Genomic DNA, 27,130 nt, shown 5'->3' with positions numbered 1-27,130 from the left:
TCAGGAAAATATGCTCAACATTAGCCATCTTTAGGGAAATACAAGTCAACATCATCATGGGTGTGGCCACCCCGTACCCACCAGGACAACTGATGCCAAGATAGACAAGAAGGAAGTGCTGGGTCGGATGTGGAAACACTGGGACTCTCGTTTGCTGCTGCCGTGTTCCGAAGCAGCAGTCTCGGGAGCTCCTTGGCCTCCAGTGTTTAGGACTTGGTGCTTTCACACCTGTGACCCGGGTTCAATCCCTGGAGGATGTAAGATCCTGCAAGGCACGTGGCATGGTTAAAATAAAGTGAAGTAAAAGACTTTGGATGCGAGGAGGCCAAACCAGTCCACCCTAAAGGAAATCAGTCCTGAATACTCATTGGAAGGACTGATGCTGAAGCTGAAATTCCAGTACTTTGGCCACCTGATGCGAAGAGCTGAGTCATTGGAAAAGACCCTGATGCTGGGAAAGACTGAGGGCAGGAGGAGAAGGGGACGACAGAGGATGAGATGGTTGGATGGCATCACCGACTCCATGGACGTGAGTTTGGGTGGACTCCGGGAGCTGGTGATGGACAGGGAGGCCTGGCGTACTGCGGTCCAGGGGGTCGCCAAGTCGGACACGACTAAGTGACTGAAAAACCACAATAACAACAAAGTGAAAAAAAATAGGCTCACTTTGGGTTTTTTTTTATAATTTTTAAAAGTTAAAAAAGTTCTTTTGCTGCACCGTGTGGCTTACAGGGTCTTAGCTCGCCGAGCAGGCACTGAACCCAGGGCCCCAGCAGTGAGCACCGAGCACTGGTGCCTGGACACCGGGGACCCCGGGCTCGGTCACTTGGGAAAGCAGCGGTGGGGCCTCAGAGTGTTGAAAACGGAGTGGCTGTACGACATGGGAATTCCACTCAGTGGTCCCTATCTCCCCTCCCCGGGAACGAATGCGTCTTTCAACACATGACTTCATCGCCGCATGAGCCACAATCCCCCTTGAAACGGAAACCGCACAAGCGTTCCTCGTCCCTTCTTTGGGGCGCAGACCTCAAAGCGTGGCTGCTGATCGCGCGGTGACTCTGTCCACCTTTCTGCGAGACCGCCGTGCTGTCTCGCTCCAGTCTCTCCACATCCTCCGCAGCACTCCAGTTCTGGCTTTTTCTTGTTGAAACAGGAGCTGTTCTGACGGGTGTGAGGGCACGGCATCTATCGGTTTTAGCTGTCATCCTGGTGCTGGGTGGAGAGCGGGGTCGTAGGTGGACCTGGGAGCCTGGTGCGTGTAGGTCAGAGCTCTGGTGGGATCCCAGGGCTCAGGGACCTGGAGGGGAGTGTGGGAAGCGGGTCCGAGCCACTTGGAAGGCACAGTCAGAGCAGGCGGGAGGGGGTGCCCTGCCCTGGGGCCTGGCCAGCTGTGCCCCCTCCCTGCCATCTCTGCTCCAGCACACGGCTGGCCCAGGCCGGCTTAGGAGCTGGTGCCGCGTCAGGGGGCGGTCCCAGCTCCCCCGGCCACCTCCGGGCACCCATCTGGGTCCCCACCCCCGGGACTAACATGGGCTGGCAGACACGGGCAGGGGCCCACGGGCCCAGGGCTTGGCGGGGCCTCCCCACTCCTGGCATTGCCCGGCGTCCCCCTGGAACAGGATGGTAGCATCTGACCCCGCGGGCCCAGGGCCTCAGGGCACAGGTGCGTCCAGGGCCAGGCCGGCCCCCTGGGGTCCTGCACGGCCTCTGAGGGCCTGGGCCACGTCAGGTTTACAGGCAGATGGGGCAGGACCTGGGCCGCTCAGCGTGCTGGCCTCTGGGGGCTGGGGACGAGCCAGTGGCCCCCATGTGGCCTGTGGGCAGGCGGAAGGCAGTCCCGGAGCTCCAGGCGAGCAGGCAGGGAAGGCGGCACCTGTCCACCTTCAGGCCGTGGGGCACAGAGCTCCCCACAGCTTCACCTGGGGTGGCTGCGAGGGGAGGGGTGGGAGCCCCAGAGATGGGCTCGGGCAAAGGGGCCCTCAGCGGTGTGTGCGGGGGGAGCTCCCTGCAGGCCCTGGCCGGTGCTTCCTTCTCTGGCTTTGACCCCGGGGATCTGAGCCTGAGGTGGGGCTGCGGCCAGCAGCGCGGCTGACCTGGGCCCTGGGGGCCGGCCGGAAGCAGAGCCAAGCTGGGGCCGGGGGTGCCACCCTGGCACCGTGGGACAGGCGTCTGTACCGCCGTAAGCGCCACTGCCACTGGCCTTGACCGTAATGACCACCTCAGCCGAGCAGAGCTCTGACCCTCACCCCGCCCAACCGCAACGTACGCACGGCCGACCCTGACCTGATTCGAGAGCCGGGCTCCCTCCTCTGGGGTGAAGGCGGCCTGTTCCCTCTGGGTTCGGACAAACTGGCAAATAGAAGTGGACAACAGCCGGACATGAGCCGGGAAGCAGACCTGGTGCTGGGCGCCTCTGCGGTGCTCAGGTGTCCACTTGCGGGCACTCGTGTCCCCTTCCCCCGCCTCCTTGGTGGGAACCCCGCTGGGCCCCGCCTACCCTGTCCTAGGGGTTTCTGCCTTCCGTCAGGGATGAAGGACGCCCCCTCTCCCCTGCGCCAGGACAGGCGAGGCCTGGGGTCGTGGGAGAGGGAGGAGATGACCTTGCGGTGCCGGCCCCTCCTCGGCTCCGGCGGCGGCCTGCAGTGGGCGGCTCCTGCAGCCCAGGGCCAGGCGGTCAGGGGGTGCGGGCAGAGAGGGGCCCGTGAGGGCTGGCCCCTGCCTCCCTGCACAGCTAGCAGAGAGCCTGCTTCCTAGGGGAGCACGCGGCTGGCAGTGGGGTCTCAGGGAGCCCCCAGATTGGGCCCTGGCTCCAGACCGGGTGAGGGAGAGAGAACACGGGAGCCTGGCCTGCAGCTGTCTGTCCATCTGTCCCCCGGTGCAGGAAGTGCCCGCCTCACCCCGCCCCCACCCCGGCTGGGCAGGGGGCAGGGCCTGGGGGGCCCTGGGGTGGGCTCAGAGCAAAGGCCTCCTCTTTCTGCTCACCTGCAGGACAGACTGGCTTTTAACGGACAGGCTCCTACTGAGGCTCCTGGGCAGGATGGGAGGATGGCCTGGCCTGAAGACCCTGAGTCCCTCTCCTCGTGGGGGGCCCGTGGCTGGGAGGGGTGAGGGACCTGAGCGGGGGCTGCTAGGGGCTTGGAGAGGCCACAGACGATGGGGGGCCGCCCGCCCCACCCAGGTCGCCCGGGGCCCCGAGGGCAGGGACGGGAGCGCCAGCCAGGCTGCAGGTGTCTCAGAGCAGGGCGGGCCGAGGACCGGCCCCCACCCCGGAGGAAAGTCCCCAGAGCTCTGGGTGGGCGGCAGCCCCGGCTGTGGCAAGGGGCTGGGGTGGGCGGGGGTCCTTCCCCAGTGCCCCCTGCAGCAGGGATAGGAACTGGCAGATACCCCAGCTGCGAAGGTGCCACAGAGGGACCTGCTCGGAGGTGCATCCGGCGGGTGGGTAAGAGCTCAGGTACCCAGGCTGGGTGCCCTGTGGGAAGCCACAGCGAGCTGCTGGTTGGGGGCAGACACTGTGCCAGGCCCCAGGGTGTGGAGCCCTCGAGGGCTGGGTGCTGCCAGCCTCCCTGAAGCCCTCTCCCCACTTCCTCCCGGGGATCCCGCTTCGCAGAATGGGTTCCCACCTGGCACAGCGGCTTCCGGAAGAGGACTCCGGGGTCACGGCCACCCCCCCAGCAGCAGCCTGGTCTAGCCGCCGAGTCTGGGTCAGCCTTGAGGGCAGAGAGCTGGGGACTCTGTCCTCACGGCTCTGCCCAGGCAGCGAGGGCCCCGTGCATCCCGGACACGGCTGGGGCGAGTCCTTGCGCTCTGCGCATAGGGCCCGCCCTTGTCAGAGAAGGGGGCGCGGGTTGGTCTGCAGAGGTGGCCGTTTCCTGGCAGCTGTCACACACCCTCGGCACATAATATCAGGGAGGCCGGCTCCCCCGCGCCCCCTCCCCCGACCCCGCCCCGCCCCGTGTTTGCCTGGGCCCTCGGGGCAGGCGATGCCTCTGTGGAGGGCAGCAGGGGGCCATCCACACCTGCTGCAGACGGGGACCAGGCTGAGAACCCGGCTCCGCCACCTCCTGCGGTGTCCTTGGGTGCATCCCGGGGCTCAGGGCTCGGCTGTGAAGGAGGTCCCACCCCATTTACAGCACAGAGAAGGGGTCCCAGCCCTGCACCGCTCCCCAGGCACTCACCACACTTGTCCCTCCCTGCTGTTCCCCTGGTACCCTCTGACGCTGATGTAATTCCCCGACTCAGATCCCTGTCCTGGCTGGAGCTCCCAGTCCCCACACGCCTCCCAGGGAACCCTGGATGGCGGGGCAGGCCTGAGCGCGTCTGTACAGAGGACGGTCTGGGGTCCCGGAGTGGGCTGCTGGCTCTGGGACGGACACAGGACAGGAGTGCGAGGCAGGTGGGCCGGGAGGAGCCCGCGGAGAGGCTGGCCTCGGCCTGACCCCACAGGGCCTGTAGGAGGAAGGAGAAGCTGAGTGCCCCGGCCTTGGGCAACTGGACACTCTACTCTGGCAGCTGCTGAGAAGGACCGTCTGGGAAGCGGCCAACCCGCAGGGCCCCCGGCTCCCCACTCTCGGGGCACGGCAGCTCTGGGGGCCCCAGCGAGTCCGCCCAGGAAGAGCCGTGGGGGCAGGCTGCTGGAGGCTGGTGAACTGCACGGTTGGAGGCCTCGGCAGGAGACACGTATGCATAAAGGCATGCACGCTCCTGGGTGTCATTTTTAATTTTCACTTTATACAATGTTTTACGGTTTGAAAGTTTTTCAAGTTGCATTACTTTTGCAGTTTAAAAAAACTAAGCAAGCAAGCTGCAACTAGCACAGGGGTATCACAGGGTCCCAGGTGCTAGGCGGGCCCGGGCTGGGCCCCTGCTGCTATCCTAGCTTTTTCTTTATTTGACCATGACTTTTAGTGCGTGTTTATATAATATTCAGAAATACCTTCGGGGAAGGAGGAAAAGAAAAGCCTCCAGTTGCTGCGGCTTGACCCCGAGGCCCTTCTTCCTCACCTCATAAGTAGGGAGGAGCTGGCACCTAGCTTGGTTCAGTGGCTCAGGGGTGGGTGTCGCGGCCGGGTCTTTGCCTCATGGTTGCAGGATGGCTGCAGCAGGTCCAGCCATCAAGTCCACACTGAAGGTATTATGCAGCTGCACATGCCCTTCTTCTCGGGAAAGCAGGTGTCATCAGCTCAGCATGAGTCTCAGGCCACTCCTAGCCATGAGACAGTCTGTCAAGAGATCCATCAAGTTGGCTTGGAACAAGCGCACCTCATCCCTGGGTGTGGACCCATTGCTGATCTGAGCAAAACCACTGAGGCGAGTGGCTGCTGTAGTGAGTGCTGGCTGGGAGGACTGCCTTCCTGACATCTGACTGCTCTGCACGCAGCCTGAGGGGTGGGCCACGGACGTTCACGCCTTCCCACGCCCTGACGAGAGGCTCCACCCACACAGCCTCTCCCTGCCCCCCAGAACCCTCCTCTGACTCCTCCAAACCTTTTCCCTGCCCAAAGTGAGGACCCTCCTCCAGGAAGCCTCCAGGCCTGCTGGTCTCTGCCTGCACAGGGCACTTCTGCCTATGTCCCCCAGCCTCGGCCCGGGATCCAGCGTGTCCAGGCACCTGTCCCTCTGCCCCCATGTCCCCTACCTCCTCTCAGGCCCACCTGGGACCCCCACCTTCCCTGGCCCTTGGCTCTTCCTGCCCCGAGCTGAGAACTGGGTGTCTCCAGGCCTCCTTTGCCTTCTCCCCACCCCCTTCAGCTTCTGTGCACATAGCTTCTCTCTGCTCCCCTCCCCCAGCTGCCCCTTCTCAGGTTCGCCCCCGCCCGAGTCCTGGTCTGAGTTCTGGCCCCTCTTCAGGGTCACCCCACTCCTGCTGCTAAATGACTCCTCAGTGAGTCTCTCCAAAATGCTCTGCATTCTTCCAAAGCACCGATCACCTTCCTACTATATAACTGTCTTACTAAGATTACTGTTTGATAATTCTTTCAAGATTTATGTTTTTGGCTGTGGTGGGTGTTCGCTGCTTTGCCAGGGCTTTCTCCAGTTGCAGCGAGAGGGGGCATTCATAGTGGTGTGCGGGCTTCTCATTGCTTCCCTTTTTGTGGAGCAGGGGCTTCACGAGCTAACTGGCCCCCTGCCCTGACTGCACCCCTCTGACTGCAGCCCCCCGGGCTGGCCCAGGCTTCTGAGCGGCCGGCTTGTCCTGGGCCTGTGCTCCTTCCCTCTGACTGGCAGGGTCCTGCTGCTCAGCGTTGGGCCCCCGCGGCTCTCAGCTCGGCAGGAATCTCCCAATCTGCTCTCAGTGTCCGCCTGGGCTTCTCCTCTCTGTAAGCGTCGCTGGCTGTGCTCTGAGGGGAGTAGCTCTCCTGCCGTCGCAGCTGGCGGACGCGCTCCCCGGCAGCCTTCCTTCTGCTGTCACACAGAGATTCAGTCTCTGGGTGGCATCTCCCCACAGGCTGTGGCCCCTGCCATCCCTGCCCAGGACACAGGTCTCTTGTCCAGGGGTTGGGATGGCTACCTGGCCCTGGGGGGTTGTAGCTGTTAGAACCTGGAAGGGATTCGTCTCCTGACTCGTTTTCAAAGTTGACTAAACTTTTTTAAAGTTTCGAGGTTCATTGTGGATCTTTTCTCTTCCACATAAATCTTAGCGTTTAAGGAGGTTCTTAGAAAAAAATCCAATAGTATTTTCTTTAGGATTGTGCTGGGTTTAGCACAGATTTCCCATCTCTTCTACTGTTTTTTGTATAAATTTGAAAGTCTCTATTTAAAAATGGATGCTGGCCAGGATTCGTGGCCCTCTGAGGGGCTGTGGCGGGCGAGCTCTGACCCTGTCCGCATGTCTGTATGTGGACCTCTGTGTGCCCCTCTCTCATGTCCTCTTTGCTTGAAGCTTGTTTTTTCCTACTTGTGACTTGGATGTTTGATTATTTATCTGTTCTATGGGCTTCCCTGGAGGCTCAGATGGTAAAGAATTCGCCTGCAATGCGGAGACCTGGGTTTGAACCCTAGGTTGGGAAGATCCCCTGGAGAAGGAAGTGGCAACCCACTCCAGTATTCTTGCCTGGAGAGTCCCATGGACAGAGGAGCCTGGCAGCTACAGTCCACGGGGTCAGAAAGAGGTGGACACGACTGAGCAACTAGTACTAAGGACTAGAGCCTGGGGCTGCAGTCCGCGGGGTCAGAGTCGGACACGCCTGAGAGGCTGAGCGCGGCGTGAGCAGCTGTCTCTATTTTCCCCGACTTCACCTGCAGGCTCTCGCTCCCCTTCTACACTGAAGTGAAAACCTGCACAGTCTCTGCCTCTGTGCCCTCATCTCACCTCCAGCTTTAAGAAAACAGTAAGCCGCGGTTCATTTCATGCAAAGATGGGCTCGATAAAGGACAGAAATGGTATGGACCTAACAGAAGCAGAAGGTATTAAGAAGAGGTGGCAAGAATACACAGAAGAACTGTACAAAAAAGATCTTCACAACCAAGATAATCACGATGGTGTGATCACTTACCTAGAGCCAGACATCCTGAATGTGAAGTCAAGTGGGCCTTAGAAAGCATCACTACAAACAAAGCTAGTGGAGGTGATGGAATTCCAGTGGAACTCTTCCAAATCCTGAAAGATGATGCTGTGAAAGTGCTGCACTCAATATGCCAGCACATTTGGAAAACTCAGCAGTGGCCACAGGACTGGAAAAGGTCAGTTTTCATTCCAATCCCAAAGAAAGGCAATGCCAAAGAATGCTCAAACTACCGCACAATTGCACTCATCTCACACGCTAGTAAAGTAATGCTCAAAATTCTCCAAGCCAGGCTTCAGCAATACGTGAACTGTGAACTTCCAGATGTTCAAGCTGGTTTTAGAAAAGGCAGAGGAACCAGAGATCAAATTGCCAACATCCACTGGATCATCGAAAAAGCAAGAGAGTTCCAGAAAAACATCTATTTCTGCTTTGTTGACTATGCCAAAGCCTTTGACTGTATGGATCACAATAAACTGTGGAAAATTCTGAAAGAGATGGGAATACCAGACCACATGACCCGCCTCTTGAGAAACCTATATACAGGTCAGGAAGCAACAGTTAGAACTGGACATGGAACAACAGACTGGTTCCAAATAGGAAAAGGAGAACGTCAAGGCTGTATATTGTCACCCTGCTTATTTAACTTCTATGCAGAGTACGTCATGAGAAACGCTGGGCTGGAAGAAGCACAAGTTGGAATCAAGATTTCCGGGAGAAATATCAATAACCTCAGATATGCAGATGACACCACCCTTATGGCAGAAAGTGAAGAGGAACTAAAAAGCCTCTTGATGAAAGAGGAGAGTGAAAAAGTTGGCTTAAAGCTCAACATTCAGAAAACGAAGATCATGGCATCCAGTCCCATCACTTCATGGGAAATAGATAGGGAGACAGTGGAAACAGTGTCAGACTTTATTTTTGGGGGCTCCAAAATCACTGCAGATGGTGACTGCAGCCATGAAATTAAAAGACGCTTACTCCTTGGAAGGAAAGTTATGACCAACCTAGACAGCATATACAAAAGCAGAGACATTACTTTGCTGACAAAGGTTCGTCTAGTCAAGGCTATGGTGTTTCCTGTGGTCATGTATGGATGTGAGTGCTGGACTGTGAAGAAGGCCGAGCGCCGAAGAATTGATGCTTTTGAAATGTGTTGTTGGAGAAAACTCTTGAGAGTCCCTTGGACTGCAAGGAGATCCAACCAGTCCATTCTAAAGGAGATCAGCCCTGGGTGTTCATTGGAAAGACTGATGCTAAAGCTGAAACTCCAGTACTTTGGCCACCTCATGCGAAGAGCTGACTCATTGGAAAAGACTCTGATGCTGGGAGGGATTGGGGGCAGGAGGAGAAGGGGATGATGGAGGATGAGATGGCTGGATGGCATCACTGATTTGATGGACTTGATTTTGAGTGAACTCCGGGCATCAGTGACGGACAGGGAGGCCTGGCGTGCTGCGGTTCATGGGGTCGCAGAGTCAGATACGACTCAGCGACTGGACTGAGCTGAACTGGAGCCGCGGTCAGCCACTTTTGTTGTTCAGGCACAAGTTCTGCGTCTCGCTGGGAGCCGTGCCCTGGTGTTTGCAGACCCCCAGCAGCCGGGCGCGCTTTTAAACCGGGGCTCTGGTTCTAGTGCTGCTGCAGGCTCTTCACTTGGACTCACGTTTAGCTTGGACGGGCTCCTCCACGTTTCCCAGCAAGGGCACTCAGACCCTGAGCCCGTGCGTCTACAACGCCTCTCTCTCATCCTCAGACCGTGCCTGGCTGAGGGCGGAGTTCTAGGCTCACAGCACAGTATGCAGGTTCTTTCTGGGCTCAGGCCACACCTGAGCCTGCTTTCTGGCCCACAGCCTGCTCGGCCATGTCGGCCACACGGCCCATTCTGGCCCAGATTTGAGTGAGGACTTGGACGTGACCTCACCCTCAGCCCACCGGGCAGGGGTCACCTCTGAGCTCCCAAGCCCAACGTGGATGCCCGGCTCTGTGACAAGCTCCTGGGCGGCCTGCCTGCAGGACTCCCTGTGACCACAGGGACTGGCTGCCCCCGTGAGACGTGGCTACAGACGCAGCCGAGGACATGCAGTTTTAATTCCATTTTAACAAACTTAACCTTGAACCGATGCAGACACACGAGGCAGGAGGGGCCTACACTGGCCGCTCAGCTCGAGCCTCGGAAGCAGGAGGAGCCCCGGGGACCGCATGGTTTGGTTCTTAGGCTGCAGAATGGCAAGTCTGAGGCCCTGCGAGATGACAAGGTCCTTGTCACACCCAGGGTGACTGTGGGTGTGAGTTTATACAGAAAAGCACACTGATGGGCTAAGAAGGGGCAATGTAGGCGTGGCGACGAGGGCAGCTCTCTGGACACAGTCCTGTGGAGACCTGGTGGGCTCGGACCCGCCAGCGGTCCCACGCCGCGTGTGGAGGCTGCTCCTCTGGCCTGAGGGCTGCGGGGACCGATGGGGCCCCCGGCCCTCCAAGGGCGCTGGGGCGCGGCACATGGGGCTGAGGCGCCCTCTGCCTGCAGTTTATTGCTAATACATACAGTTTACAAAGGTCATCTACTGGCCCGAGAGACTGCAGAGTTGTGGGCAGAAAGGCCCGAGGGCCCCTGGACACTCTCCCAGACTCACTGTTTCACCCTCCGGGGGGCTCTGAGCGCCCTCTGAGGGGAGGACACGGAGCGCAGGGGGGGCCACACCTGGTCGGCGGGGACGGCCCGGCACACGCAGCTTCACTCAGCGCCTTTTTATTGCCTCTGGGTTTGTGACTGCTGATACAGGGACGCTGCAGGAGCGACGGGTGGGCTAGAACCGTGGCCGGGAGGCTCTGCAGGAGCGGGCCTCAGAACCTGACGAAGGTGGCGTCGATCTGCCGCACGCTGGGCAGGGCCAGCATGATCTTCCGCCGGTACTGCGGGTCCCGCTGCAGGGGGTTCCGCTCCAGGTACACCGTCTCCAGGCTCCTGGCGCCCTTGAGCTCGTCCAGGTCACTCCAGCAGTCCAGGAGATTGTCGTTCATCTGGGGGGACAGGCGCGCGTCAAGAGATGCCTCAGGACCCCACAGCCCTTACCCCGCCCCATGCAGAAGACAGGCCGGCCATCCCCCCGGGCACATGCTGGCCGGGCTGCGTCCCGCGGGAGGAACCTGGCGGACGCCGCTAAGTCCGGGTCCGTAGAGGGATGAAGGAGCCGCCACACAGTGCCCGCCCCTGCCCCGGGCAGATAGGGTTTCTTAGACTCGCCTGCTTAAGGAAGCCCGTGTTCACGGAACTCCCTGTGGGCCTCGTGTGCCAGCCGCCCTGGGACACCCAGGTTTCCAAACTCGGAGGCTGTGGAGGCCCCGAGGCCTGCTCCCAGGGGTGCCCGGCGCCTCCACCGCAAAGGGACAACGGCTGCTCCTGGAGGAGCCGTGACCAGCGCCCTGCCCCGCCCGTCCACCAGTGCCCTCGAGGCACCGCCCATTAGCGCCCCGCCCTGCCCGTCCATCACCGGGCTCCGCCGCGTGCAGTCACGGCAGGAGAAGGCCGTGGCCCAGGGGCTGGGGCTACATGAGCACGGGGTGCACGCCTTCAACATGTGCCCCTTGGAAAGCACTGGCTGTCTGGCTCCTGCTGTGGTCCGGGGGCCCCTGGCGCCCAGTCTTACTGCCCCACACCTTCCAGACTGGACGAACGGCTCTGCTCTCCAGTTGGTCTTTAGTGTTTGTTTTGTGTTTTTAAGCAGCACTTTCTACCTTTCTTTTGGCAAAACACACAGTCTATTTATAAGCATTTTTTGTATTTTCTTCCTTAAAAAACATGGCTTCTGTGTTTCTGCTACAAAATACGGCGATAATGGGGGAGCGCTACGAGGTGTGTTCTTAAGGCAGGTCTGTATCACGTGAGTGTCAATAACGTTCACAGAAGTGAAAAGACACCTTCATGGAACACTCTGAGCCCTGTCCCCCGTTCAGAGCGGAGGCCGTGGCAGCGGGATCTACTCCGCACCCTTTCCCGTGTCGCTGGTGCCGGTGTCCGTGACTCGCCCGCGCCTCCTCTCCCCTCCAGTCGTTTGAGCCCGACGTGCACGCCACACGCTTCCCACGTGAGCCGTCACAGCTCTGCTGACTCCGCTGTCCCAGCAGTTACTGTGTTCACAAGCCCCACGTCTCATCAGTTCGGGTGTTCCGTAGCACGGCCAGCCTCCAGCGCTTTTCTCCAGGATTTAGGAAAGTGGACCTAGGGGTTTTGCTCCAAGTGTGTTCCCTCGCCTTAGACAAGGGAACTCCCAGACGCGTCTTTGTACGTTTTCAAAATGAAACTCAAAACCATTCACCTGTATCGTCTCCACAAAAACTCTAGAATATCTGGAAGGGTCACGCGGGGTGGGGTGGGGTGGGGGGCGGGGCGGTGGTCTGTATGTCTCTCTTCTGAGCTCTTCCCAGCCGAGGCGTGAAGGAGCAAGGTGTGGGGAGTGAGCTCCCGGTGCTCTCATCTTCTTAAAAAACCTCCCGGAAGCACCACTTTAGTTTCTTCCAATCTAGACTGTCTCCTGCCTCCTTCTCAGTTTTCCTGTCAAATGAAGTGACTTTTAAAGCAAGCTGGCTGCTGGTCGTGCAGCAGGGCCCGCAGCTGGATGCAGCGGGCTGCTCCCTGTGGCCGCGAGCTTGTTCTCCAGCTGCTCCACACTTGACCGCTGCGTTACGTGGACACACAGCGGAGGTCCCCCCAACGTCCTGACCAGCACCCCTCGCAGGCAGAGCACACGGGGACGGCAGCCTGTGGCCGTCTCTCTCCCGGGTACGTGTGGTCGCGTGGGCACGCTGGTGACCCCGAGGACTCTGCCAACTCCTGGGAGGTGATCCTGGGCTCACATGTGAGCGTCCTGCCTCAACCCACACTGGAGTCCTGCTGCAGACACAGCCAGGATGGCGCTCCAGGCACACGGTCTCCAAAGTCTATTCCAGTGGTTTCTGGTGGTTGACATTTACATACAAAATTCACATTCACTTCCCCTCCAATTCAGCAATGCTTGAAACAAAACCTAGGTGTGGGAGAATCCTCAAGCTATTTTTCTGACGCAACAAAATCACTTGTAGGCTGCTGGCATCAGACTAGGAGTCTGCTACTTCATAGAAAGCTGGGGGTCCGAATGCACGCGAGCCCCCCACACACAGCCAGTCTGCTCACGACCCCATCATGGGGGCATCCTGCCTCCTCGGGCCTCTGTCACTCAGGCCAGCACAGGTTCCCGGGAGGATTGCCGGGGCACGAGGGCCGGCACCCGGCTGGGCTGGGGTGAGGGGTAGGCCCATGTTGTGTGCCGCGTGCCCCGGTGCTGGAGCAGCCCGGTCAGGACCCGGGCTCTGGGCTCCTGCTCTGGTAGTGTGGCTCCCTGCCTCTTCAGACCGAATCTCTCTGCTCTGATCCTCTGCCGACCCCCGGCCACGCCCTCCTGCAGGGCTGGGCTGCACACCAAACCGCAGCTCCCACGGCTGGCTTCGCGCCCCAGGCTTCAGCGGCCGGTCCTGGCATCGTGCCCTGAGGCACCCAAGACCCGCGCCGTCGCTAAGGGGCAGCGGCATGCTCACAGAGGCCACTGTGCATTAGGGAAGCCCGGGGCATTTCTGAGAGGAGGAGCAGAGAACACCCAGGACGCCAGAGGGCTGGCAGAACGGCCGGCCAAGCAAGGGGCAGGCCGTGGACACAGCACAGATCTCTGACGACGCCGCTTTGCACACGGCACTCCCTGCAGGAGTCACGCTTGGGGCACGCATGTGGAACCTTGACCCTGAGGATCTCAGCTGGGGGTCGACCTGCAACACCCGCTTCTTTTGCCTCGTTTCTCATCAGTGGGCTCCAGGAACCACCCCCATCGCCATGAGACCAACACGAGGCACGTTCCAAGGTGACCAACCACAGAGGCCCATCCATACCTCCTCCCGTGGTTCTGGGCCATCTGAGCTGGAAGCATGGCCCCAGGGCTGCGTCTGGAAGCCCTCCAGCCACACGGCGATCCTGGGACTAACCCACACGGATCAGGGCTTCCCAGGTTCTCACGTGCCTGGCCATCGACCGCTCTGCCTCTGGGCTGGGGCAGGGCCTGACTGCCGTGACTTTACCCAGCTCCCTGGTGATGCTGTTGCTGGAAGGCCACACGCAACGTGGGGACCGCGCCTGCGGCCCCCAGAGCCCTCGTCCCCGGCCCGGCCCCCAGAGCCGCAGCAGACACACTCCAGGCACCAGGACCCGCTCAGCTGAGCGCCAGCAAGCGCACATGCATTGCACTTACCCAGAATTCCTGCAGCTCTGTTAGGTGGCTGACATTCTCAATCTTTTTGATTCTATTTGATGCAATGTCCAACATCGTGAGTTTGTTCTAGAACAAGGAGATAAAATTTTCCTGCATTACCTCATTTCTGCTGTGACTCTGTGGCCATGCACACCGTGCTGGGCACTGGGCTTACAGCGCGAGGCGAGCTGCCCTCTGCCCTCACAGGAAAGGGGGTGTTGGCAGGTAGGGGCGGAGGGCATGGCCTTGTGCCCTCCTGCAGCCCCTGCCCAGTTTACACCGAATCCTCTCCGCTGCCTCACTGAGCTTGTCCCTGGGGTCTGAAACCAGTGCCATCGGACTCCACGACCCAGACTCCCACATCCTGGTCCAAAGGACCCCAGTGAGATGCCCGGGCCTGGAGGGGCAGGTAACACCTGCCAAAGCAGAAGAGGCCTGGGCACTGGGAGGCTTCCCGGGCCCCTGGGGTGGGCCCTGCGGGGCAAGAGGTGTAGCAGCGTTTATCTAGTGCCTGTCCCAAGGAGACATTCAACCCCAAATGATCCTGAAACAGTCCCTCTTCACTTAGGGCAGAGGACCCGGGGCATGGCGAGGGCGGGGAAGGGCCAGGCCCCATGCCATCCCTTCGGGAAGGGACCCTGCTTCTGGAGCAGAGAAGAGCGCTCGAGCAGCCCATCAGGGCGCTGACAGGGGCAGGGGCTGCTTCTGCCAACTGCTGCTCAGATGGCCACTGACTGCAGCAGGCTGGCAGGCACCTGCCCGCAGGCTGCAGGGGCTTTGGGCAGACAGGGACTCGGGAGAACCGCGCAGGAGGCGGCGCGGGGACAGTGGGGTGGGGCCCGGCCAGGCCCGCTGTGCCCGCTTCAGGGGCTGGGTGGCGTGGGGAGCGTGTGCGTGGGAACTGGCTGGGCTGCAGCCTCTACGGCATGTGGAGGCCGTGACCCCATGGCAGCCCCCGTGCAGAGACCAGGGCGGGGGCGCCCAGCGGCCAGAACGGCCCCAAACCTCCGCACAAGGACCCCAGCACGTGCTTGAGGCTACCTTGAGATTTTCTGGGGAGCTGGACAGTGTTTTGAAACCTCATTCAAAAGCAAACCAGTACTATTACTTAAAAAAAGGTAAGGAGGGGGATGGGGGTAAGGTGGGGCAGGGAGAGCAAGCGCCCCAGAGAGTGCAGCGTCCGCAACCACAGTCTCCCGGGGCAGAGCTGCGACAAGGCCTGGCACCTGGAGAAGCCCCGAGCAGGGCGGCCCCAGGGCGCCAGGGGAGCAGTCGTTCTCCGTTTGGGAAAAAGATCACTGACGGCCTGGCCTTGCACCGCAAGAGTAAACTCCAGGGAGGTTAAGAGATGCAGCTCAGAGGGAAATACAGAAGGACATTTGCTCTCTAGTTGAATAAAGCCTGTTCCATTTGATTAGGAGGACCTTACAAAAGCCACAATTCTTTTGTTCTGTTTTGCTGCAAAGGCCCACATGGGGTCCAGTACCGGGCTGGGCCGGGCCGTGCAGCACACCTCCGGGACACCTCCCAAGTTCCCGCCCCGTCCTGCCGGCCTAGCGTCCTGCTGCTCCCGGGGGCCACGCTCTCTCCCGCGCAGACCCTCCAGCTGGCCGTGGGGACTGGTGTGGGGAGGGGTCCCTGCCCAGCCCCACCTCTCAGAGCCTGGCCTCAACCTCCCATTCTGCACCGCCCAGGCGTGCACCCAGGTTACACACCAGCTCTGCAAACAGTCCAAATGAAAGGCAGGGGAAGGTGACCACACCCAATGGAGGCAAATTCCACCACCTTTTCCAAAATTCTATAAATATTGGTGAAACAAAATCCAGAAAGTGGGTTTCCCCTAAAACCTCACTGATGTTGATGAGGCCCAAGGCCAAAGAAGCCCTTACAAAGACTGAAACAGTGCTTACCAGGCGACCGAATAGGTTACACCTGCTGGCAATTGAAACAGGAAAAAACACCCAGTGAAATTGAGTGAGTTCAAGCATTTTATTTGTCTTGAATACTGTGCTGGGGGAAAGCAGGCTGGCCTGTGGCAGCTGAGGAGAGCAGGGACTTCCTGCAGGCTCAGGGCCAGGGCTGTCCCCGCTGCCCAGTGCTTCTAAGGCTGTCCTGTGCTGGGTGGGCAGGGCTGGTGGGGAGGGAGGGGGAGAAGGGGGGAGGGGGAGGAGGGAGCGAGGAAGGTGCAGGATCTGGGCCCTCAGCTGCGGGTGGGGCCAGGAAGCCAGTGGCCAGGGGCAGGAAGAGAGGGCAGCGGCTGATAACTAAAAGTCGTCCACGGCACAGGGACACCCAGGAGCAGCTAGGGTTTCCGTTTTAAAGATTTTAATTATTGTTGGCCATGCCACGCTGCATGTAGGATCTTAGTTCCCTCACCAGGGACCGAACCCGTGTCCCCTGCATTGGAAGCTCGAAGGCTTAACCATTGGACCAACAGGGAATTCCCTAGGATTTACTTTTCAGAAATCTTCCCAAAGCCCACAGGGCCATGCAGTGACCCACCCCGCGACACAGCTCAGCTCTTACATTGTTGTCCAGGCCCTCGATGACCTCGATGCCGTTGTGGCTGAGATAGAGCTCCCGGAGGTTCACCAGGCTCTGCAGGCCCTCGATCTTGGTCAGCCGGTTGCTCTGCAGGGAGAGTTGGAATGGCGTGAGACTGGGGTGCTTCTGGGAGCAGGGCGGCGGACACAGGGCTCCTGAGAACAGGGCGCCGCCCACAGTGCCTGCAGGGGCCTGGCCCAGAGGGAGGCAGACCAGGGCCCTGCGTCCGCTGTCCTGGGCCAAACTCGTGCACACGGCCAAAGGCTTTGATGCACAAAACTCACTTTTCAAAATCTACTTGAGAAAGGTCTACCTCAAATAATTAACTCAAAAATGTCAAAATCAGAATACTTAGAATCACTTGGTTCTCATTTCTTTTGGCATCCATTGTAACTCGAGTTAGAGCACAGCGCCCGCTTCTCACACGGATTTGCACGACACCTGCTTTCCGAGAGGCATGGGTGGTCCTGGGGGTCCTGTCCCCACGGCCTGCCACCGATGCCCCCAGGCCCACCACCACGCGCCTGCTCCTGACGAAAGGAGCCGGCCCGCAGCCATGCAGGCGCTGCCCACCCTACGCGGGCACTGCCCAACCACGCCCAGGTGGCACGCCCCTGGGCACGGACGGGACGGGGGTGTCACTCCCACCATGGAGCCCAGCATGGCGTGAGCTGTGGAGAGACGAGCTGCCCTGGCTAAAAACCGCCTGGACTTTCATTAGGAGAAGATACGTGGCGTGTTAAGGAAGGAAACCTCAGGTCCACGCGTGTCATGGGTGTTGCTGATCTGTTAAGTGTGATGTCTCCATTCCTCACTGACAGTGAAGCCAAGTGCTGCCCAGCGTGGAGACAGTGGAGGAGCAAAGCCCTGCCCCAGGGGCGCGCGGGGCGGGAGGCTGGGCGGTCCGTACCTGCATGCTAAGGACGGTCAGGTTGGTGAGTGCGTCAAGATTCTGAAGCTTAGTGATCTTGTTTTTCCCCAAAAACAAACTCTCCAGGTTGGTTAACGTGTCGATGTTTTCAATCGCCTGTGAAAATCAGGACAAGGCAGCAGTCACTGGGGAGGGGAAAGGGCCCGCCCCCTCGGGCGAGCAGACGCAGCTGTGTGCCATGTCAAGCAGGTATTACCCACTCTGGGATCCCCCTGGGCCACCTCAGAGTGCAACCTGAGAACAAGACGCCGGTGGTGTCCTGCGGGTGAGAGCTGCGGGAGCCCTGGGCCTGGGACGCCTCCAGGCTCCTGGGGGTGCTCTGCTCCTCCCCGCTCTGCCCCGTGCTCCCCAGTGCCCCGTGGGCAGCTGCGCTAGTGAGCGCCCCCTGGCAGGCCTCAGGTCCCCGCCTCCCGGGTACACCACTCTCCCACAGCAGGCTAGCTGAGCTTTTCCGGCAGGGGCTGCAGTGGGGCCTCTGAGTGCACAGCGAGCCTCTTGTTCAGTCCTCACAGGACGGGCCGGGGTTGGTCCGGGAGGACGAGGACTCGGGGGCAGAGCAGCCCCACCTGCCGTCGCCTGCGTCGGCTGTGATGTGGCCCCTCTCCCCCGACAGGGATGCTGCGGAACACGCTGATGCCTGGGCCACGCCGTTTCACATGCACTGCTTTCAGCCACATCACCACCAACGGGCACAAGAAGCCCTTTGCCGCAACTACTCTCCTTGGTTTGCGTCCTGTCTAGCTCACAAGGCCCAACCTGAACTGACCAGTGCGCTAGAAGCTTCCAAAAGCTGGAGGGGCATTTCTGGCATGGAGGTGGAGGAAGGGCTCAGAAACCCCGCCCTCAGCCAGTCAGCAGGGGCGTGTGGGCCAACCATGCACCAGGCTGTGCCCACCCCCCACCATGGCCTGGAGTGGGGGCCCGTCACCCTGCTGTGCATGGGCCCCTTCTGTGGCAAGAGGTGCGTCTAAAAACACACCCAGCGGTATGTTCAAAAGCAAAGCTCTGGGGGCTCCTGTCGGGCAGAGTGCAATGGGAGGGTCTGCTAAGAGTTACATCGTGCCTGGAATGAGGAGCAACAGAATGCTGTGTGCAGAAGAAAGGGCCACGCTTTCACTAACACCGACCCCTAGTGAGCACTCGGTCTCGTGAGAGACACAGCTGCAGGCCGCGCCCCGTGCCCACACCCACCCGTATCCGGTTGGACCCCAGCTGCAGGCCGCGCCCTGTGCCCACACCCACCCGTATCCGGTTGGACCCCAGCTCCAGCATCTGCAGTTGGTGCAAGCTGCTTATGTTCTCAATTTTGTTGATCTTGTTGTTGACCAAGAAGAGCTTCTTCAGTTGTGTCAACTTATCAATTCCTTCAATGTTTCTCAGTAGATTAAAAGAAATATCTAAAACCCTGGAAACAGGCAAAGCATTTATTAACAAGCACAGGCCACTCCGAGCTCAGGACGTAGCGGACTTAGAGGCAGCAGCCCGCCCGGGGAACGTGGTGGGGCGGGCAGCCCATAGGGCCCCCGAAGCCTGCTGCCCCGGCTCCCAGCACAGGGCTGAGGACAGAAACCGTCTTCTCCCCGAGGAGCTCAGCCTGACATCTCCAGTCAAAGGCTTCACGTGTGGGCTGGGACTGTGGGCAAGCCGGTGCCCCTGGGGAGCCAGGCACAGGCCTGACCCTGGGCGGGGGCTCCCCGGGCCCAGGTTTGGGGTGGGGGACTGATTTCGGGGCAGCTGCCAGGCCCCCTGCAGCCTCACAACTCACTCCAGCTCTGTCAGCGCGTCAAGGTTCTCAATCCTCCGGATCTGGTTGTCGTAAAGGTCCAGCTCTCGGAGGCTCTGCAGCCCCTCTAGGTTCTCAATGCACTTGATCAAATTCTGCCGGAGGCAGAGCGTCTGGGGGACAGAAAAAGGGCAGCTGGCACAGGCGACGGGGAGGCCTGCAGGAGGGCCCACTGTCCCCGGACTCGGCCTCCGCACACGGGGTTTTCCTCCTGTTTTCTAGAAAGGTGCTGACCTGGAGAGCACGGGCAGACACCCGCGGGGATGGAGGGAGGCCCTGATGAGTGTTCTTACTCGGTGAGGGAGGCCCTGGGCAAGGGGAGGGGTGCTGTTTTCCAGCAGAGGGAACTCTCGGCGGCTCAGTTTTGAAAACCAGACTGATCTGTAGTGAGTTAAGCACGTGCAGTCTGGGCTGCACGTGGCTGCAGGCAGGCTCTGATGGAGGCACCGCCGATCTGAGCCGCCGCGTGAACCTGGGGAGAGCCAGCCAGCCGAGCGTCCGACCTATCACCCTGCAGGGCTCAGGGTCAAAGGCGCCCGAGGGACGCTCCCGGTGCAGTGCAGCACCTTCCTGAGCACGGTCACCACGCAGAACTGATCTGTTCCGGTTTATCCACATCCCGTGGGGGTATGCACTCTGCAGGGTCACACAGGCCCCTCCCGTGCAAGGACGAGCTCCTCTCACCTTCACTTTCTTCAGCACCTCAAATCCTTCAATTTTTCCAATGCGATAGTGATTCAAATCAACATCCTGAAACAGAAACAAAGCCTAGCTCAGCTGCAGACATGCACCTGGAGACGCGCTTCCCGGGCTTGGAGCCACGAGGAGGCCGGGAGGCGGCGGGGCTCGGGGAACAGTGCCGCCCGGAGTCGTGGGGACAGCTGACGCGGGCACAGCCGTGCTGGGACAGGCAGCGGCCTGATGTGAGACTGACCCTCCGAACTAGCGGTGCGAGAAGCCTGCTCTCAGCCGCGCGCCCCCGTCACCCTGGGGGCTGCCCCGCCCTCGCCTGCGGCTCCTCTGGCCCCAGGACGGTGCAATCATCTGACGCGTGTAGCAGCAGTCAGGGCGCTGCCTCTGCCACACAATTCTCGGTGTGTAAAGCACAATGAGATCAAGCACTCGTGTTAAAAACAGTGAGAACACAAGGACTCTGAGCAACCAAGGGAGGCCCCGACCACCGGACCTTCCAGGGAAACCACCTACTAATCTGGCACCTTCGTAAAAGACACCCTGACGGCAGGGCGCTCAGCCACCAGGCCCCTGGGGTGGCCGAGCAGGCAGCGTTACCTCTGCATCTCTGTCCAGGCTAATGGTCTCCATATCCACAGGCAGCTCTTGTCCTTCTGGAAAAGGAAGAAGAAAAAGCCCATTCAGAGCTCTGGTCTCTAGGAGCACGTGCCTGGCCATTGGGGGCCAGCTGGGGCAGGCTGCCTGAAGCGCGGGGCCAGCTCAACAGAGGAGGACCCTGCAGGCGACACCCGAGGGCAGCGATGACGCGGTGGAGCCGACACCTGACAACCGGCACCTCTTAAGGTTCTGTCTGCTGGCAAAGCTACTGGCAAAGGCCTCCAAGATCCCACCCACGTCCTACAACTTCCCAAGAAAGGAAATGTAGTCTGAAGCTGTTGGCAGAAGGGCGGGGGGTGACCGAGCCTCAGGTGATCCCAGCCAGCAGCACGGAAGCTGCCCACCGCCACCTTCCAGCGCAGCCTGCAGCGGTACCTCGGGGCAGCCTGCCCCCAGTCTTTCCCTTCTGGTCTGTGGCAATGAATCAGGTCACTTGAATGTGGGTCATGCCAGGCACATCGATGTTCTAGGACGTGCCTTTCATTGCTTTGGAAAATGGCCCTGCATCTACAGACACGTCTCTGCACAGAGCAAAACAAAATGAAGCTCAGTTCAACTGGCAGGATCAAAGAGCCTTGCCAAGTAAGTGAAACACAGTGCTTGCTGAGGAGCCGGGGAGGCTGGGAGCCAGTCCGCCCTGGAGAGCGGTGTCCAGGGCCCCAGAGTGGCCAAGGAGGGCAGGTCTGGACCAAGCGCAGCACATCTGACTAGAAGGGTGAGCCGCTCTCCCGGCCTGCCAGGTGCATCAGGACCTGCAAGAGGTCACGCACAGAACCGGAGAGTATTTCCATGCAGTCTGCTTTTGCTAAAACGTGCTGCTGAAGAAACTGGGTCACCTGTGTGCAGAGCACCTGGTCCTTGGTGGGCGTGCCTGCTGTCTGGCCTGTGCCCCGGGGACAACAGTTACCGCCACTGCTCAGCGGCCTCCTGCCTCTGTGTCTTCCCTACAGCAACACTGCCCACATCCTGGCCTCATACCCCCAGCGCCTCCCCAGGACGGGCAGCTCACACGCTGGACTGGAGACCCCGGAGAGGCACGCCCAACTAGGGAGCAGCCTGAGAGACTTCCTGGCCCTACACTGGCTAAATTCATTGTACCGGCTTTTCCGTAACTGTCAACAATGGCTAGTTAAAAACCAAAACAAAACACGTCATTTTCTCTAGGTCAGCCATAGCTTTATGGAATGTCAACAAATCCAAGAATTAAATAAAAGGAGTTGCGCAAAACCAAGAGATTGCCCAAAATGATCCCTCTTCAAAAGACAGCACAGCCAACAACATGAACTCAGAGTTGCAAAAAAAGACACGGCACAACGAAGGCAGGGTGGCCACGTGGGGTCCAAACCAGGATCTGCGGTCACAAGGCTAAGGGCTCTGTCTGTGATGCACGCAGCGCAGGGCGGTGTTCAACACGCCCGCTTAACCTTTGAGACAGAAGCTACCAGCCACCTTCCTGAACCTCTCACATATGTTTCGAGTGTTAAAACATTAACTTACAGAAAATAAGGGAAAGGTAGCAGCTGAAAGGTGTAAATTTGTTTACTGGAACCTAAAGACCTAAACAAGCAGGCCCCGGGCCTCTGAGGACTTAGGCAGGTGCGCCTCCCTGAGGACTGCTAGCCAGGTTCCTGGAGGCAGGAGCCCGGGTGGGGCCGCTTCCGTGCCGGGAGCGCCCGCGCCAGTGCGCACGCCAGGGGCAGGGCGTGCCGTCAGGCGGCGCTCGCCCCGGCCTTCCTGTGGCTCAGCCCCAGGGAGAGCTGTCAGCCTCCCTCCCACGTGCTTCTCCACCCACATGGCTTCCAGAATGCTGCCTCTGAAGTCCCTAAATAACGTGAGTGGTACTTCTCTGGTAGTCGCCTTTTGCCTTGAAATTAGGTTGCCATAGTTACCAAGCATGTGTGCTGGCACAGAGCACGATGTTACTTTAAAGATTAGCTTTGCTTTTATTACCGTAAGGGGAATGCACGGGTATTGATGCCTTAAAACCCACACAATGGAGACAAACCGAGAAAATGCAGAATGCACAAGACCCTCTCAACCTGCTGCTTAGAGATCCCTCGCCCCAATCACTGGATGTGTTTTCTCTCTCAAGTAGGCAAAACTATATGCTATTATCAATATTTAAAAAACAAAGATAGGATTTTAACATGCACATTGTTTATAAAAAAATCTGCTTTTTCCACCTAATATATTTTGGACATCCTTCTGTGTGTATGGTTTCCCTCACTTCTCTCAGTGGAAACTGATTTTCTAAGCAAACAAAGAACAAAGGTTTCGATCATGGTTCACGGGTGAAAAACCACCATTACAGGTGGAGAACACTTTTTTCAACTCTAAATTCATTTTGCTGTTTTTAATCACTAAGAAGACAATTTAGAAGCTGATCCTCAGGCTGACAAGCATGGTGGAGCGGGACTCAGAAACGACCTCTCTAAGATAAAGTTAGTCCATGTGACTGAGGCAGGAGAGGAAGGCATGCAATGCTTATTTCACTTCAGTCTTGCTTTCTGAACATGGGGGTGATAAACGATTTCGTGGTTCTGTTCCAGAGGACACACTTGTCCAGTATCACCAGTGGCTGTATTTGCCTTACGTGAAATTAGGAAACCATCCATCTTGCCTGCAAGTGCCCTAAGTGTGGAGCTGACTCAGCAAGCGCCTCAGAGGGGGCCCTGCTTCAAGCTCTCGCCCACTAGGCCCTGTGGGCCTCCAGAGTGGGCAGGGTCCGTGCCGGGTGGCATCCCTCCCCCGTCCCCAGGCTGAGCACAGGCAGCAGAGCTCGCGTCCTGCTGCTGAGTGGGTCTCAGGCCCTCCCCTCGGCCAGTACCTTCTGGGTCCTCGTCCCCCCGCTCCTCTCCATCCTTCAGGCTGTGCGCGCTGAGGTCCGCCACCATCCCGCTGTTCTGCTTCTTCCCTTCTTCGTCGCCCGACTCTTCTGATTCAACCCGCCTGTCAACTGAACCCACACACACCCATAAGAACGCATATTCACGTTAGGGGACTCTGTGAGGAACATATAACAGACTGGCATCCAGCTGGAAGTCAGAAAGACTTCATTCAAGAACTTTTGTTGAATTCAGGTCAACAAACATTTGAGTACTTTCCACGTGTGTCCTGGGCACCATGTGAGGCACCACCCAGAGGAGGGGAAGACTGGGCTTCGGGAAGAGGGTAGACCAGGGAGGCCACGGGTTGCAAAGGTGAGGAGCACACTATTCCTGCTCTCAAGGAACTCGTGAAGAACGCCAGGTGTCTGGAAGGCCTGGGTGGCTTGTGGCTGAACGTGCTAATGGTAACACGCAGAGAAGCACCTCCTGTCCGCGCCCTCTTGGCCTGGATCTCCACACAGAGGGGACCGTGTGACCCTCCCGCCACATACCTTCATCCAGGCTCCACTATCCATTTGGCCAAGAAAACCAGCCCAGTTCACAGGCCCACGTTCTGAAAGAAATCAAGACTAACTCAAATCAGACTGTGGGCAGCGGGGCGCTCTAGAAAAGGAGAAGACAGCTAGCAGTGCTCCACGCCCCACACGAGTCATGGTCTTAACACCACGGCACGGTCAACCCAGCGCAGTCCTGTACTCAGTGAGTGCCGAGTCGCCTCAGTTGTCGGACTGCAGCCACCAGGCTCCTCTGTCCGTGGGATTCTCCAGGCAAGAATATTGGAGTCGGTTGCCATGCCCTCCTCCAAGGGAATCTTCACAACCCAGGGATCAAACCCACGTCTCTTACGTCTCCTACATTGGCAGGCAGGGTTCTTTACGACTAGCATCACCTGGGGAGCCCAGTTAAATGTAGCTGACTGGTAAAAAATCTTTTGGCAAGACTGCCAGATAATTTTCCTTTTTCTCAATTTTTTTGCAACCTCTGTGGAAGCCTGTCTGGAAGAGCCAGAGCACTCGCAGGCTGCGTGCGTCATCAATCATAGGGCAAGGATTCTCTCTTCTCTGACCACGGCTCATCTACAGAGGCATGTGTTCCATGGGGAGGGACGCTGCTTCAACTCCGAGTCTTCCACTGGGATTAGCAAAGCAGCACCCAGCTAAGGATGTTGGCCAAGTCCTGATGAATTCATCTCTAACACCACCACACCCATTCCTTCTTCCTGCAACTTTCTGGCAACTGTCTTAGATCAGCTAACTCACTACCTGTGGTCTGTGCTCCTGCCTGGCCTCCTAACTGGTCTCTCAGTGGCTTGTCTGTCTGTTTAAATCTATTCTCCAGAGACTCTGATCTGATCCCAGAATCCAAATCTGATCTTTGACTCCCCAAATGCCTAGAATGCCCGTGACTCTTCCTGAGTGTGCACCTTACCCCGACAGACACAGCTTTGACCTGTTACTTCCTTTTCGAAGCCTCAGTCTCCTCACGGTACCCACACATCAGCGTCGCTGTCAGGCACAAAAGCATGTGCATGACATGCATAAAGACGTGTAATAAACTAGCCATCACTAGGCACAGCCTCTCTGTGGTCCAGGCTAAGGGACAGCAAGTCTACTGGGCAATGGTCTGGTGCAGCTGAGCCCAGGGTGGCAGTGGCTTAACTCATGAAGGGCAGCCAAAGTGAAATATGGGATAGCAGATCAGCATAGCAGGTGACTGTGGGGCACTGGGGACAGTTGCCTGGCTCAAGGTATTGGCAGGGGGAGCGGGAGAGGTAGCAAATACTGGGAGATACTAGGGAAGCGGGGGCAGCAGAGCTTGCTGATTTGTCGAATGGGTGGCAGCCAGAGAGAAGGAATTGCCTAGGTTTCCTCCCATTTGCCATTTACCAAGACAAGGAGATGGCTGAAGAGGAAGTGGGAGAGGTGGGAGAGCGGGAAGAAGGCGGATAAGAAGAGGTGCTTCCCTGCTCAAAGACCCAAAGGTCTCCAGATCCAAGACCTTCCCCAGCTCCTCCCCTCCACCCAGGCCCTCCACCACGTGCCCTGCCTGCCTCACCCGCCACACTCTCCTCCGGTACCCCTGTCACTCCTGGTCACTCCGACAGGTCACACTCCCTCACAGCCCTATGCCTGTGCCTGCTTTCCTTCAGCGGAGGCGGCCTTTGCTCGTTCCCGCCCCCCACCTCCACCAACCCCGGTCTCCAGCCTGGCTGACTGGCACATCCTTTGAGGTGCAGCAGGGAGCTGGCCCCGGCTGCTGCACCATCACTCCCAAACACGGGGCCGCCTCTTCCACCCCTTCCCTAGCACTTGACACTGGAGACCCCGGCTTCTTTTCGGGAGCCCTCAGGAAACCAACAGAGCCAAAAGTACAATGAGAGCTCAAAGACACGACTGGCTCTCCCCTGGGGCTAGGTGTGCATGTCATTATATACACACATAACACGCATGCAGATTTGTTTTCAACAAAGCCAAAGAGTTGAAATTAGTCTTCTGGATCTATTATAGCTTTGAAAACTGGAACCTGTCGATTCTATCACTCAACTCTCGGCTGGGGTCAGCCGTTCCCCTCAACCGGTTCGCTTCCCAGAGAACCCTTCTCCACCCCTGCCGCGTCCACCAATGAGCTGCCTCGGGCGGGTCCCAGCGAGCCCGCGCCTCGTATCCCGGTCAGCTGCCTGGGGACCTGTCTCGCGGGTCAAGCTCAGGGATTCGGTGCGAGGCTCCCAGCAGCTGGGGCGGGCACAGGGGGCTGCGGGACCGCCGCGCCCTCAGTCCTCACCCACAAGCCCGGCCCTCCCGCCGCTCGCCCCGGCCCTGCGGCCCCCGTCGCCCCGGCCGCCCGCGCCCTCCCGGCCACTGCCGCCTCAGCACCGGGGTCCGCGTCCGGCTGTCTGGGGCCACCCCCGCCCTGCCGGCTGGCAGATGTCACGGGGCGCGCGGGGCTGGGCCCGGGCCGCCCCGTTTCTCCCGGGCATGACTGGCACGGCCGCCGACCCCGCCCCCGCCCGCCGGGCCTTTCGGTCGCCGCCCTGTGGAGCCGCTCACCCTCCATCATTTCCTGCGACTGTTGCTGGCCCGCGCCGCGCTCCGCCGCCATGTTGGCTGCTCTTTCCCTTTCCGGAATCTGTCGCCTCAGGCCCCTCAGCCAATCAGGGCTCCCAGCTCAGAGGTTTCCCAGCCAATGGGGCCCTGCGCTCCTGCGCGGCTCGAGGGCCTCATGGGAGTTGTAGTTCACCCGCGAGGCCGCGCGTGCCTCCGCCTCCGCGGCTCCAGTCTCCCCGCCCGCCAGGCAGGTAATGGGCGCCCTGGAGGCTCTGGAGGCGGGAAGCGGGATGAGGGTAGGGATGCTCGGGGCCGCAAGCACGGAGCCGAACCTGCGGGCGAGCGGAGAGGAGCCTGGGGTCGCTCTGCGCTCGTGGACTGGTGGCGGGACACGGCGGGGCGGCTCCCCAGTCCCTCTGAGCCTCGGCGGCGGCGTCTGCAGAATTGGGCAGACATTGTCCCGGCGTCGCGGTGTGGACTGAGCCCGTACAAAGGGGCCGCTTCCAGTTAACGCTCAGCGCGGGGCGCCCGCTCTCTTTTCCGGGGCCTGTCCGCTAACGGGTCCGGAAGAGCTGGTCGGACCTGGATGCCAATCTAGCTACTGCGGGCGCCGCAGTCCGAAACGGGCTCCGGCATCGGGGGCCGTGAGGGAGCCGCCCTCTGCTCCGCGCCTTCAGGTCGAGGCCTCCGAGAGGCGAGGTCCGCGGTCCTCAGCCTTCTCGATCCTGAGACCAGAGAAAACGGCGTCCGGTGACCGCGCTGGTGGAGGCGCCGTTTCTTTTGGCTCTTCCGAGGCGCCGTAGACGGACTCCGGCG

At 59.5% G+C, this 27,130-nt stretch overlaps 2 protein-coding genes across 4 annotated transcripts in view; one reads left to right on the top strand and one right to left on the bottom strand.

The window, feature by feature from the left end:
- Positions 1-10,235: 10,235 nt before the first annotated feature.
- Positions 10,236-26,471, bottom strand: PPP1R7 (protein phosphatase 1 regulatory subunit 7). 3 transcript variants are annotated; one of them, XM_025289316.2, is made up of 11 exons: positions 26,318-26,364; positions 23,762-23,823; positions 23,210-23,338; positions 20,323-20,378; positions 19,717-19,782; positions 19,015-19,145; positions 18,492-18,654; positions 17,229-17,345; positions 16,301-16,405; positions 13,775-13,861; positions 10,236-10,523 (listed from the first exon to the last, which is right to left on the bottom strand). In XM_025289316.2, the coding sequence occupies exons 3-11, from the start codon at positions 23,274-23,276 to the stop codon at positions 10,347-10,349; spliced, it is 969 nt and encodes a 322-aa protein (XP_025145101.1). In that variant the 5' UTR covers positions 23,277-23,338; positions 23,762-23,823; positions 26,318-26,364; the 3' UTR covers positions 10,236-10,346. The 3 variants fall into 3 exon arrangements, with proteins under 3 accessions (XP_025145101.1, XP_006077194.1, XP_044801352.1); XM_006077132.4 differs by lacking the exon at positions 23,762-23,823 and having other exon boundaries at positions 26,318-26,471; XM_044945417.1 differs by lacking the exons at positions 23,210-23,338; positions 23,762-23,823 and having other exon boundaries at positions 26,318-26,405.
- The window catches only part of PASK (PAS domain containing serine/threonine kinase), a 35,801-nt gene continuing 35,099 nt past the window's right edge, over positions 26,429-27,130 (top strand). Inside the window, exon 1 of the mRNA XM_044945412.2 lies at positions 26,429-26,565. The gene's annotated coding sequence lies outside the window, so the exon portion shown is untranslated. The remainder of the gene's footprint in view (positions 26,566-27,130) is intronic.

The sequence above is a fragment of the Bubalus bubalis genome, chromosome 6 (assembly GCF_019923935.1).
Source record: "Bubalus bubalis isolate 160015118507 breed Murrah chromosome 6, NDDB_SH_1, whole genome shotgun sequence".
NCBI classification, from domain to species: Eukaryota; Metazoa; Chordata; class Mammalia; order Artiodactyla; family Bovidae; genus Bubalus; species Bubalus bubalis.
Note: the sequence above shows the minus strand (reverse complement) of the source record. Positions and strands in the feature narration are given on the sequence as shown.

Coding starts and splice junctions, on each gene's coding strand:
- PPP1R7 (XM_006077132.4), bottom strand. CDS start 26,369: ATGGCGGCGGAGCGCGGCGCGGGCCAGCAACAGTCGCAGGAAATGATG. Junction 23,339..26,317: donor GTCGCAGGAAATGATGGAGG/GTGAGCGGCTCC, acceptor GTGTGGGTTCAG/TTGACAGGCGGGTTGAATCA. Junction 17,346..18,491: donor TGGGGTCCAACCGGATACGG/GTGGGTGTGGGC, acceptor TGATTTTCACAG/GCGATTGAAAACATCGACAC.